The sequence below is a fragment of the Colossoma macropomum genome, unplaced genomic scaffold (genome assembly GCF_904425465.1).
Source record: "Colossoma macropomum unplaced genomic scaffold, Colossoma_macropomum, whole genome shotgun sequence".
Classification (NCBI taxonomy): Eukaryota; Metazoa; Chordata; class Actinopteri; order Characiformes; family Serrasalmidae; genus Colossoma; species Colossoma macropomum.
In genome coordinates this window covers 51866-66166 of record NW_023495845.1, presented here as the reverse complement: position 1 = coordinate 66166, position 14301 = coordinate 51866, and the positions used below count along the sequence as shown (strand labels likewise).

General features: G+C 37.7%; 1 protein-coding gene across 1 annotated transcript in view; it reads left to right on the top strand.

Moving 5' to 3' along the window:
• The window catches only part of kirrel1b (kirre like nephrin family adhesion molecule 1b), a 70787-nt gene extending 66984 nt beyond the window's left edge, over window positions 1–3803 (top strand). The window contains exons 14-15 of the mRNA XM_036563636.1: window positions 932–1009; window positions 3191–3803. Coding sequence (XP_036419529.1) covers window positions 932–1009; window positions 3191–3775 — 663 coding nt within the window. The 3' untranslated portion in view covers window positions 3776–3803. The remainder of the gene's footprint in view (window positions 1–931; window positions 1010–3190) is intronic.
• The last annotated feature ends 10498 nt before the right edge of the window (window positions 3804–14301 follow it).

Below are 14301 nucleotides of genomic sequence, written 5' to 3'. Positions count from 1 at the left end.
GAATCAATGGACAAGAAAATAAAACAGAAGATGGTTTATTGGGCGGTTGATAAGGAGACCCCCACTGACTGAATCAAGATTTCCTGAGCCTTGATGACAAACATGAGTTTCTGGAAGCTAACGCTTCTGTAACCAGCTGTGTTAACTTTCAGATAAAGCTAACAGCTGTGTAAAGAGCTGCTTGTGCCACTGTTCATGCTTTATGCAAAATATATGCATCTAGATTAATTTTCGGCCCCTAATTTTGTGCAGAGGTCAGATTCATTTGGGACCTAATGATGAAAATTATTACAGGTGACCAAACTGTGCTCATACGTAAGCACAGCACGAGTCAGACAAGTAGGCTATAACATATACACGTATATAAACAAATATAGTAAAGAACCATAGATAGATAAATAATAGACAAAAAAGAATGCAGTGACAGCTGAACAAAATATACGAAGATGAAAAAAAATGCTGCCGATATATGAATAAAACCACTCGGATGACTTTATTGTGAGAAAGATATTGTGTTCTGTGCAAGTTTGATTGATTTTGAATTGCTTTGTGTAACTGCTTAGCTGTAGTTACAGGACTTATGTTGCAGGCAACACACAACATGCAGCCAGTTGTATGAACGTTTAAAGCCAGCCTGAACATTGTAATCAGGCTCTGGAAGTATCTGCTATCAGCAGCACAGCTTTCTCAGCCTCCAAGAAAGAATGAAATGAATCAATGAACTTAATATAATGACGGTGAAATAAGAACTGGTTGTCCAAAGCTACCTTTCTACCTTTTTCTTTCTTTTCTCTTCTTCTGCTGATCAACCTGATGTCGTATTTTCCTCTTCCCTCCCTCCTTCTCTCCCTCTCCTCTCTTTGTGTGTGTGTTTTGTGGTGTTTTGATGGTTTAGTTTCTTCCCTCTGTCTCCCTCTCTCCCTCCACTCAGCCTTTCAAAGACGACATGGACCTGAAGCAGGACGTGCGCAGCGAAACGCTGGAGACGAAAGAAGAGTACGAGCTGAAGGTGAGAAACGCACACACACGCACACACACACACACACACACACACACACACACACACACACACATACACACCCTATATGGATAATCACATTGGTTTAAAAGTCAGAGTTGAAAACACTTTTCAGACTTTTAATATATGTATATATGTAAATTATGTTTATTTTATTAAAATGAATGATTGAACATTCCATTGTGCCACTAACAATATAATCTTGACACTGCCGAAACTTGTTTCAGTAGTGACTGTTACAACACAGCTTTGAACAGTTGTACACACACACACACACACACACACACTGTGTCATTGCAGACAATGAGTGACAGTTCTTGATGTTACACACTGATTAGTTACATTGGTTAATGATAGTTTTGAGAAAAAACCTTTCATGGCAGAGAGGTACATGCAGGATGTTAGAAGGCAAAATAGTGCCAAAAAAAAGCCCACATTTTTTCAGATTTATCGCTATTTTACCATCAACATTACATATAAAAATTAAGAAGACACCTGTAGGTTCACTGGTGGTTTTGGATAGTAAAACAAAGGCTGTATTTGAGTTGTGGACATGGTGACTCCTGGTTCCCATCACCACTGTAAAGACGTCTATGGTGTTACGTTTCTCTACTGTGCACCTTCTCAGACTAAAATGCTTTGAAAGACTTTGTTTACATCTGAACTCCTGCAGAACCATGCAGAACTGTTGACAAACTGGTAAAAATGGCTTCAGTTGAAATTAACTCAGGGCTCTTTTGGGCATTAGCACTGGTGTTAAGAGGCGAAATACATTTGGAAATGTGTTTTATTATAAAAAAAAAGGCAGAGTAGTGGTTTTCATGTTGGATGAGTAACGGAGGCTGCCTCTTCAGACGTGAGCTAAAACTACAGCTAACTGGTTCATCACTGAAAGCTGATGAGGACTCCACATTTTACATAAGGCTTTTTCTCCTCAGTAGATGAAGTGCCAGAGATTGTCAGAGAAATATATTTCCACTGTCTCTGGACTGAGCTCATATAGCTAGAGTAGTTATCCTAGTTAGTGATAAAGCCACGCTACCTCTGCCTTCTCAATCACGTCCATAACAACGCATTCTTGGCAACATGCTCACATTAAGGCACTCATGTTGCAGAGTGTAGCGAAGTGTGATGTACATTCATATGCAATAGTTTGGGCACCCCTGGTCAAATGACGTTTTTTGATATGTGCAAGTTATATATAACACATCCTCCACAGAGAACATACCACTGCACATTTTAACACACAATTACTGTTTATTTGCTAAATTTAACATACTATAGAATAAAACATAATACAACTTAAAACACTGCATGTGCAGTTAGAAATACAAGCAAAACCTAACATTTTGCAGTCTTATTACATAGGGGCTGAGCAATATGACAATATTTATTTGGTATTGCGATAAATTATGTCACAATATGCTTTTCTGAGAATATTGTGAATATCGTCACAACATAAACAACATCAAACAACTGCATGATTCATTACAAAGACAGTATAGTTAGTCCTTTAGGCTTTCTAAGGCAAAAAATAAAACTTTTTCAATTTAGCACTATTTTACCATCATAAACATTACATATAAAAACTCATAAGAGATGTCTGTTTTTGCCATGTTGGTATTCGTAGCAACTATGAGACAGAAAATGTTTTGGGTAAATCTCTTCATTCAGAATAACTAAGGGCAGACAGAGTTTCCCTTTGCTAGAAACATTGTAACAGCAGGAGCTGATGAACTTTATGATAGGCTGTCAATCAACCATCAAGTTTTTTGTGTGACAAAAAAAAACACCCCATCTGTCCTAACAGAGTGACAAAATAAATTAGAAATTATTAACACACTCTAAATCTACCTATTAAAAAAACAGTACATACTACAGTTTCTCATTAAACACTGTGTCCAATCTCACAACAGTAGCTACAAAAGTGTTGGGTGAAGCTTAAGAAGAAAGACAGATGTTGGCAGCATACTGAAAAGCTAATTGGGCTCAGCTTAGCTTCCCCAACATACACATTCACAACTAATCCCAGCAGGCTTGGCTCCAATATTTATATGCTCTTTTCTTAAGATTTTGACATACTCAACTTTTCAAGAAGCAAATTCTAATTTTTTATTCACGCACATGTTCAGATGAGTAGCGCTATAACGCAGCATGTTTGTGTTCTTTCAGGACCCCACGAACGGCTACTACAACGTCCGAGCGACGACCCACGATGAAATCCACCCGGGCTCCCGCTCTGTGCTTTACCAGGAGTTCCGCCCACCAAACCCAGCTTCCGTCTCTGCCTCTGCAGCTGGGCCAACGGCCGGCATTAACCCTGCCCCCATCGGTCGTTACGAGCCACGCCCACCGTCCCGGATCGCCCACACCACCTACGCACACTTCAACACCATCGCCAGAACCAAACAGAGCCAAGCCCCGCCCAACCCGCCTCCTCAGACCACAGACTATTCCAGAGAATGTGGCCTTCTGGAGTCCACCAATCAGCTTGCCTACGACAGCTACGGCTACCCAACCACGGCCCAGTACTCTCAGTACAGGCTGGGCTTCGCCCCGCCCTTGGAGGAAGGCCCGGCCTATGAGATGTATCCCACAGGACAGGGGGTAGGGCTGAGTCAAGGGGTGGGGCTGAGTCAAGGGGCGGGGCCAGACCCTGCATTAGGAAAGTATGGAAGCTCGACACGTTTTTCCTATTCGTCCCCGCAAACGGAATACTCTCAAAGACACACCCAGAGAATGCAGACACATGTATGAGTGTGTGACGGACATGCTGATACACACATACACTCACACCGAGCACGCAAAAATGGCAAAAAAACACAAAAAACAAAAAACTGACAAAAAAAATATATGAAAGAAAAGAAAAATCACACCACAGATCATGCTGTACCCAGTTTGAAGTACTCCAAGGGTGTAAATCTCTGAACTGATGATTCAGTTCAATCATGATTCTTTAGGAGACGATTCATTGTATCATGGAATCTTTTTGCCATGATTCAGTTATTTCTATGATTCATAATTAAACTAGTTACACAATAGTGAAATACACAGTACTGTGCGCAAGTCAGGGACCACCGTTCATTTATGTAATTTCCATTCAAAATAAGGAGAAAAACCTTTCAGAACAGTTGGCAGTTTTTCAAAGAAATCAGCAGGGATATTTGTTTCACACCTTCAAAGTTCAGTCTTAGAAGTTGGTTGCATTTTCCGTTTTTAACTATCCAAGTAATCCCAAACACATTCAGTGCTGTTGAGGTCTGGACCCTGGGGTGGTCAGACCATTGTTCTGAGAACACCAGCAGCTTCTTTGTTTGATTTGCAGATGTTCCTCTTTTTTGTCTATTTCCTTTTCTCAGTAACAGCTTCTTAACAGCGACACATCCTTTCAGACCCATAGTGTCTGAGTTGTCCTCTCACAGTGTGAATCCTGTGGAATTTGGCATATCTGAAGCATTTTCTCCAAAGATCGCAAGCTTTAAGTACGGTTTATCTGATGGGGAAAAAAAACGTTTTGGTGGTCTACTAGATCTGGCATGGTTGCTTCTTTTAAGCATTACTTGAGTTCCAGTTTTGGGACTGGTCCCCGACTTGGTTATATCTTACATCTCATCAGAAATATGTCCTGAAAAATAAATAACTAGTACTCAATGGCTGAAAATAAATAAAGGGTAGCCTCTGACCTTCTCACAGTACTACAGGTAGTAAAACAGTAGTCTCAGCTTTCTGTTTCATTTTCATGTTTTGAAAAGAGTCTGGAATTTCGTTTTGGCCAAAAAAGAGCGCATCAGTTACAAAGTCCCAACACTGATGCAGTTGAATCGTCACCTTCAGATCAATGCATTTTTACACCTCCATGATACACCAACACAGCTAGTTTCACAAATTAGTTTTGCCATCTCTCAGTAAACACACACACACACACACACACACACATATACACACACACACACATACACACACACACACACACACACATACAAAGACGCTGTATTTTGTACTTTTGTATCATGTCTCCATTGTGCGTCTCTTGATATTCTAACAGTGCCAAACCAAGACAAAGTGAGAAAGAAACGTCATACAGACAGAACACGTATAAGGCGGGAGGAATTCATCGGAGAGGAGAAAATGAGTACATACGGAACATGCGGATTCAAACTCATCCTCTCCTCTATTATCCTGCTATCTCTCTTCGCCTGTCACTACATGTAAATATATTTAAAAAAGGGTCAAGAAGCAAGAGTGCTTTTTAAAAACCGAGAAGCCCCTGATTGTATACAGCTGTTTTGATGACCCACTTCACTGAAATGAAGCAATAGGATGCTAAAGGAATTGCGTGGAAGTTCACTCTCTTTGACGTGTGCTGAGAGACAGACAGTGGGAATCTGCGGATGGTGCCAAAATCACGCTCACTCTCGAGCAACGAACGCAGCCTGCATCACTGGAGTGTGTGTGTATGTGTGTGTAAAGGCCTGGAAACACCAAATAGGTTTTTCTCTGATGCGACGCAATACGAACATTGTGTCGTACCTGAAAAGATGTTGAATGTCTTGACAAGGGAAACATTAAACAATCAAAACAATATCTTTGCTGCTGCCCCTCATCAAAAGAACACCTCAGTCTGCTGTGATGCAAACCGAGAAAAATAGAGTATAACATTTACATCACAAGTCATACAGTTTATTGCCGACTTTCTTGGCAGTGCGTCATGATGTTTGCTTTGAACTGGCAGCTGCTGCACATGTTTATAGGAGAACATCTAATGATGGATCGAATTCTTGCCGTTCCTTGGAGTATCCAAGGAAGGATTGATTATTTCAGATTGCCAACTTGCAAAACAAGACCACATTCAAAAGATTAAAACAGTGTTTCCCAATCCTGGTGCTGTGCACATCTTTGAAAAGGGTTTGTTTACTAACTCTATAGTTTTTCTATGATAAACTCAAACTCAAGAAAACATATTTATATAAAAAGGCCAAATAATAAAAATGGACTTTATTTGAAAAGATAAAAGAACTCTTTAAGAAGACTTCAGAAGTCTTAGGCAGCTGAGAAAAAGATACATAAGGCTTATCTGGGCAGTAAGCCTTTATTTGTTAAAAACACACTAACACAACAGAACAGAATAAATACAAACAAAAAAAATAAACAAGACATTGTGACTTATTGTGTGGCAGTATTTACACTTCCGAATACCTGCTTCAGCTACTCAATACTTTTTTACATACATTATACATTACATTATATTTAACAGATCAGGACTGGAGTCTAGCAAAACATTATGAACCAAACCCATGTTCTTCTAACTGTATTCTCCTAACCAGCATATTAATAACTTTGTAAAAACAAAGCGTTCTTGTTACATTTTACAGTATTTGTTTGTTTAAAAACAATCATGATTAATTACCTTATATATTGGAGTTGATTAATCACATTTGTCATATTTGTTCTAATTTGACCCTAAAGAGAGATTCTTTCACTTAAAAAGCATTTTGTTATAGCTTGGAGTGGACAGGCTTCACCAGAATGTATGTATAGCTGTCAGTAATTCAGCATGAACTGAAAATCCTGTGAACAGAGGGTAAACAAGCATACAGTTCTCATCACCGACGTCCAGTGAGAGCAACAGTGGCTCCTTCATGACCGTAGCCCTCTCGCTCTCATACTGTTATGTCTTATTTTGAGGGGGAACCATTTTGCTGTTGCTTTAGTTAGTTTGTGGGTTGTTGATCTACAGGTTTACCCCAAGCACTGTCCAGTGAAATCCTCTGAAGGCGTCCTCCAGTGCTAATGTTACGTCTATTACTGATACTGCAGCATCAGTGGTGTGTTTCGCTTGGAATTAATACTTCATACTCAACATGCTTCTGTGATGAATTCACAGCATGGCAGTAGCTTTTATCAGGACAGCCATCAATGGAGCTTAAAGCAGGGGAGTCCCTACTTATCCGCAGAGGCTCTCTGCGGATAAGACTGCGGATAACACAATTAATTTAAAGGTTGTATTTCAACTATAGGCCTTTAGTCTCACTCACAGCAACAGTGCATGAGCAGCTGGACTGGGTTGCTCCAGGTTTGCGCAGGTTTATACGCAAGTTTGGGCGTAAAGTCGCTTTAACATGACGATAACATTCCGAACTGATCAGTAAACCCGCTGTCATGGAAATGCAGCGGCGGTTGGATCTGACTTTTTCAATGGAAAAAATATCCAGCATGGAAGAGAACGATGTGTACAAGTTAAACTGAATTAAACTAATTATCTATATATTAATTAAATATAATAAATATGCAGAAACAGCAGCTGAGTCTCTATGCTGGAGCTGTGGGTGTTTAGCTTCATGCTCAGAGTTTAAACCAGGCCAATGATTAGAGCTGTAAATAAAATCACAGTGTATAGCGTTTAGAGTGTTTAGCTTAGTTAACCAAAAAAAGTCATTTTTCATCTTTTTAGTGCTTTCTATGTGGTTCAAAAGGTTTCCCCAAAACGTACATATTTAGTACCTACTAAGCTCAACATTAAAACTACATTGTGTAGTGCAACCCCTGATTTAGTAATGCATAAACCTGAACTTAGTAAACACTTACATTACAACTAGCCTACGTTTGAACTTACGCACAGCTGGTGCAACCGCCCACAGGGCTTCAGAGTGGAACAATGGTTTGAACTGGGAAAATGTGTTAACGGCATTAAACACAGTCGCGCCGTTATCACGTTAAGGTTATTAATGCTTTAACTTTGACACCACTAATTCATCTTTATTCTGATGTTATAGAGTGTTTTTACTGGCATAAACCTGGTTACTGCCAGGATAAACAGTTCGATCAATTTTCTTGTCTGCCTAAGACTTTTGCTCATTACTACAGTTGATAAAAAAAATGACAATTTGCTTGTTTACTTGCTGTGTATATGCTCAACCCAGGTGGTTCTCTAATGAAGTCTAATGGCTGAAATATACTGTTTTTAGTTACCCATAAGTCATGGGTAAGGAGTAATATAAGCAGTCCTCTGCAAAAAATGAAGTGAAATGATCTTAAATTTAGTCGATATATCTAATATTTCTCATATCAAGATCATTGTAAGCTTACGATTAGATTATGTAACTGACTTCTGGACATTTTTACTTGGTTTAAGTAATTTTAGTAAGTCAAATTAACTCACTATATCGGTGGATAATTCTGCTTGTTGTAAGAAATATGTTTGAGACAAGCCAAATTAATTCCCAATAATTTGACCTACATAGAAATATCTAGATATAACTTCAATAATCATATAATAAGCTTACAACAATCTAAAAATTAGGAATATCAGATATATCGACTAAATTTAAGATAATTTCACATACCAAGATACCATTTTTGCAGTGTCCAGTAAAGACAGAAGGAGGCCCAGTCACAAGTACTTATGCCACTAAATAGAAAAATAAAAAATATGCATTTTCATCATGAAAACTGGTTTCGAGATTCCTCAAAAATAATAATTTCAATTGAGTAATTGAGTTTAATAGTTAATCAGTATGACAGCCTTAAATAGGCTATGAGCTGTCAGGCATACTGGAACAAGGAAAAGTGAAGTAACTCCAGGACCGGGATTGGGAAACACTGAATTTTACGAGGAACTCAAAGATGATCTGGCGTATGTGTTGATGCCCAAGCCTCGCAACACCTCGCGTTCTGGAAGAAAGGATGCTGGGGATTTTAGATTTTTCATACACGGTACTCAAGAGTACCAAAGAAGAGATGGAAACTTCCCTTCTATAAATAATAATAATGATTTAAAAAAAAAACAACCTCACAAGTGTTTGCTACTTTAAGTGCTTCTGAGTGAGGGAGCACACAAAAAGTGCATATCCTAGATAGGAACTTTTCAACTGTTTCTATTTGTACAGTCCTCTTGTCCAGCATCATGTATCTGCCCCTCTGAAGTAGAATAGCGGTCTTTTCCACATTTGTATTTGAACTTAGAATATGGCATTTGAAAGCATTTTTACGATATTTTTATAGTAAAAAAAGAAGACATTGTGTGGAAAGTCTATTTGTTTCATTGTTGATGTGAATTGTTTGTACCTTTGTACAGTTCATTTGGACCATACAGTGTCCACCGAGTTGAAAAAAAAAGGTGTCAAAACGAGACTATAAACTCCTTTTTAAGACTAAATGCAGTCAGAATCTTGCATTATAAAGGTACCATTTCTTTTTCCTCTCCAGACTGGTGGACATCCTCTTTATGCATATTTGTGCACGTTTTGTAACGTCCAAGTTGAACACCTGTACAAAATATAGGCTGGGTTTTAGATCAAATCCTAATTTTGGCTTTAAACACATTTGACATTGATGAATGATGCATTTCCTGATGCACAGATTGCCGGTTCTAATGAGTTCAGATGTGATTTTAAAAACTGTGGAACTGCTTTCCTATTACATTGTCATTAGGGAACAGATTTTACATCAGACAGACTTTTAAATTTTACAGACGTTGGTCTTCGGCGTCTAAAGCGTGCAGTGAATAAGTTAGCGGAAACGAAATCCCACAGACTCAGCTTTTAGAAAGGTTTGGAATTATTTATAAGAGCGGGAAGGAATTTCTTTCTGCTAAAGCCTTTGATGAGTCTACAGCACTGAAAAGGATGGTATAATATACAATGTGTTGAGTTTATTTAGTGTATTTGGCTCAGAGCCTCTGTACACTTTGGAGCGGACCTTCAACCCCTTTATTAATTAATGCTAGAAACATGAAAAGGGAAAGTCCGTTAACGTTTAATGAACCTTAAAAAAAGCATAAACAAATATGGCCAATTTACAATTTCCTTTCTTTTGCTAACAGAAAAGACATGTTAACTTCTGAATCTCCACAACCTCGTCTGTGGGATGATTCTTGAATGAATGTGCAATACTTTTGGGGTGTGCGCGTGAGCATTGTGGTGTAAGTGACACTCTCTCGCCCGGTTATTGTACCTATTTTACTCCTGTTATAAAAGACTATTTAGTATTATTGTGTTCATATTGAGTCTTTTACTTGTCATTGTGTATTTTATAATTTTGTTCATCTTTTCAACATGTACATAAAATAAAATTATATTATTCATATTTGTTCTATCCCCTAATCTTATTTTACACAAGATTTTTTTTAATTGTGTGTGATTATTTTTCCACATTATAATTGAATAAATACACCTCTTTCATAGTAACTGAAGTTCGTCATTTCTTGCCTGATTGATCAGTATGAATATACACCATACAGAGCTGTGAAAAAGTATTTGATAGTATATTTTCTGATTTCTTCTATTTTTGCTTAATGCTTAACATGTTTCAGATCATCACATCAGATCACAAAATGCAGCTTTTAAATGATCATTACATTTATTTAAGATAAAGATGTATTCAATACTTGTAACACCCACATGACAAAGTAATTGCCCCCAAACCTAACAACTGTTTGTGCCACCCTTGGCAGTAACAACTGCAATCAAACCTTTGCTAAAACTTGTGATGAGTCTTACATCACTGTGGAGAAATTTTGGCCCACTCTTCTGTGCAGAACTGTTTTAATTCAGCTACACTGGGGGGTTTTCGAGCATGAACTGCCTGTTTAAGGTCTTGCCACAGCATCTCAGTGGGATTCAAGTCAGGACTTTGACTCGACCTCCTGGATGAGTCATCAATGCGTTTTTGGTGAAATTTTGTTCACCACTGTTCCAAGTTTTCTCCATTTGTGGATAACGGCTCTCACTGTGGTTCACTGGAGTCCCAAAGCCTTAGCAATGGCTTTATGACCTTTCCCAGACTGGTAGATTTCAATTACTTTGTTTTGCATCTGTATTTGAATCTCTTTAGAATGTGGCATCTTGTGCTGCTTTTTGAGACCTTCTAGTCTCCTTCACATTGCCTGACAGGTTCAATTTCAGTGATGGTCAGATTTCAACAGGTCTGGCGGTAATCATGTCTGGGTATGACTTGTGAAACTGAACCCAATAGTCAATTGAATTTGATTAACTGATTAATTTAGTATTTAAGGGGGCAATTACTTTTTCATATAGAGCCAAGTAGGGCCGAACAGAATTTGCCCTTCAATAAAAGCATTTTATATTTACTTGGGTTATCTCTGTATAATATTTAAAGTAGTCTGATGATCTAACACTTTGTGTTACAAGTGTAACACATATGCAAAAATAGAAGAAATTGGAAAGAGGCAAATACTTTTTCACACCTCTGTATGTCCAAAAGTATAAGACTCATCCAGAATTTCTTCTGTAATCAAGGGTATTAATAGGGAGTTTGTCCCTCTTTGCTGCAGTAACAGCCTCTACTCTTCTGGAAAGGATTCACACTAGATATTGGATGATTTCACTAGATGTTGGATGAATTCAAACGCCACTCCAACTCATCCCAAAGGTATTGGGTGGAGCTAGGGCTGGGCAATATGGAAATATTTATCATTATTGTGATAAACTTTAGCACAATATGCTTTTCTGAGCACATCATGGATACTGCCTATACTTAAAGAGATCATACTTCATCAAAAAGAGAGCATAAGTAGTCCTGTGTAATTGTATTTAGTGCAGTATATTATGTGAAATGTTAAAATAGTATTTGACCGTATTTTTACATTTTTGTTCACTCCAAGTTTATATTTATTAAAAAATTAAATAAATACTGTGACATCATGCATTGTGAAAATTTCTTGAATAATCATGATATATTTTTGCCATAGTGCCTGTCTCTAGATGGAGTGTCATCACTGGAGAAAATAAAACATAAAATACAAAAACAACATAACACATGCACAGGCCACATTTTAAGTTTCATTATATTGAACAAAAATAAAATACATTACGTTCAGCAAACAAAATGTAATTGTGCATTAAAATGTGCAGAAAGATGTGTTAACTTATTTTCACTTAGAAAATCAACAAAACGTCATTTCACTTGGGTGCCCAAACTTTCTGCATACAGCATTTGTTGCTGCTTTTTTGTTTTTGCTGAACTACATTACTTTTGTTTAGTGAAGCAAACTAATCTTAATTAGTTCTGAAGGTCTAAATATAAAGTTCTGATTTTTGATTGTGATTCAAAATTGTACACCCCTAACATCTATTACTCCAACCTCTAATATTAACACCACCACTCAACACAAAAGTGAAAGTGACAAAGAATGCCTTTATTTTGACTATACAGCAGCACACTTGTTTTTTCCATAAGCTGTTAATGACATTAGTTCCAAATTGTTTAAAAAAGCTACCTACAACAGACTGTAATTTCAATGAGAAATTAGATCAACGCTCTTTAACTCAGGTGTTAAAATAAATATGCCAATGTTAGTTTATTTCTGATATAAAATAAACTATCAATAAAAATGAAAACGACTGAAATAAATAAAATCTACATCATGGTAAAATATATTACAAGCTCCTGACAAAGTGCAAGAAAACACAATAGAGAGAAAAAGAGAAATGGAGAAAGACATAAAAGTCATCAGCATCATCAGTGTCACAAAGTTGAAGTTGTTCCCTTTATACTGAAGAGCCCATGAAGATCAGAGCAAGTGCTGATAAGGAGCTTCTTCAGATGAATTTTAAATGACATGAATTTCATTCTAGGTCAGCATTAAAAAAAAGTTATATTTTGCTCACATCAACTGATTTCTTAGGCATTCACAAGAGATGGACACAGAGTTATTATTCAGGTCAAAGTGTGGAGATTTGACTTTTGAATTGTAAAGAGACACTTACTTTACTGGATTTACATTCATACAAATAATGGATGGTTTTGCTAGTTTAGCAATAGCATAGTGCAGCACAATAAGCTCCCGGATACAGACTGCACTCTTTGCAGCACTACAGACCACAATATTGAAGGTACGCTCTTTTTGTGTTTCCGTTTTAGCATTATTAGCAGCAAAAAAGCTGTTTCTAGTGAGAAGATGGACACTGTTTAACCACATAAAGCCTCTGTGTGCTAACAGTGACAATTCAGCACATAGGTTCTAATCATGGAATGAGTTAAAAGAAATTATAAGGTATCACTGAAGGTCAAGTGGGATATCAGCTCATGAGCTGAATTTCAACTGAACTGTAAGTACTGGAATGGAATTTACACCAACCTGGGTCACTTCTTTTGAGCTCCAAGTACGTTTAATGGTTAGAGGAATGTATGTAAAGCTTTATAAATGACTCTATGACTCAAGGCACCATACTGCACACACGGCACATTTTAGCAAAGCGTCTATTCACACGACAGCTGTGAGGACTTCTTGAATGGGTGGTTGCGCAGTTCAGAGCATATCTGTATTCATTCCCAGATAAAAAAGCAAAAACACTCATCCACAGATACGAAACTTTCCCAGAAAAGTAGTTCAGCCAGAGGTTCAGTGCTTAGACCCCATGCACTGCAGATTTTAGCTTCTGACTTAACTGACTGAATGGATGTGCTTGTTAATTACCTGATGATTTCAGAGGTAGAGATGGCACGTGATCAGATTAGGCTTGGGCGGTGTGACAGTAATATGGTATTTAAAATACAGTGTGTAAAAATGATGATGGTATTTTAAAATTATGAAATCAGAGCCAGGAAAAACTAAGAATAATAGCAGCTCAGCCATGACAAAGAGCTGGAAGCATCAGAACCGCACGTTCTCTGCACACACCAGAAAACATGTTCGACTCTAGCTTTTACTCCAACACCAGTCACTCAGTTCTGCACTATACTGTAAATGGGTGCACTCTGTGGCTGCTCTGGAATACCTTCAGGTAAGATTGTGGCAGCAGAGAACAGAACATCTGGAAACTGCTTCTTCGAATTTTGCTGTTCCACCTTACATGTTGCAGGAGTTACATTCTAGTGCCTCAGGCTTCAGAATGTAAATGCTGCACCATTTAAGATGGAACAGGAAAATCTGAACATGAAGCTGGTGAATAGGAAGCCAACTTCAGCATCATATAAATAAACGTTATTGAGCCTGGCCAAATTTCAGTTAAATTAAGGGCCATATGACTATCATAAATATTATGACTATCATACTGAAGCTAATGCTAACCAGCTCATATCTAGCAGCACTGTTTAACATTTACCAGTTGTTCTATAGATGGTTTGGACATTTATTGAATGTTGGCTTGGAAATCATGCACTGTGTTCACTTAATTGGTAACCACGTAAAGTGGTTACCTAATAATAAACAAAACTACTTTTTGTTTTTTTGTTTTTTTTAGAAATAACGCTAAACAAGACAGCAAAAAGAGTTATGACTTCTTTCAGCAGTAGCTCATCTTAATGTAATGTCTGTCTGTGTG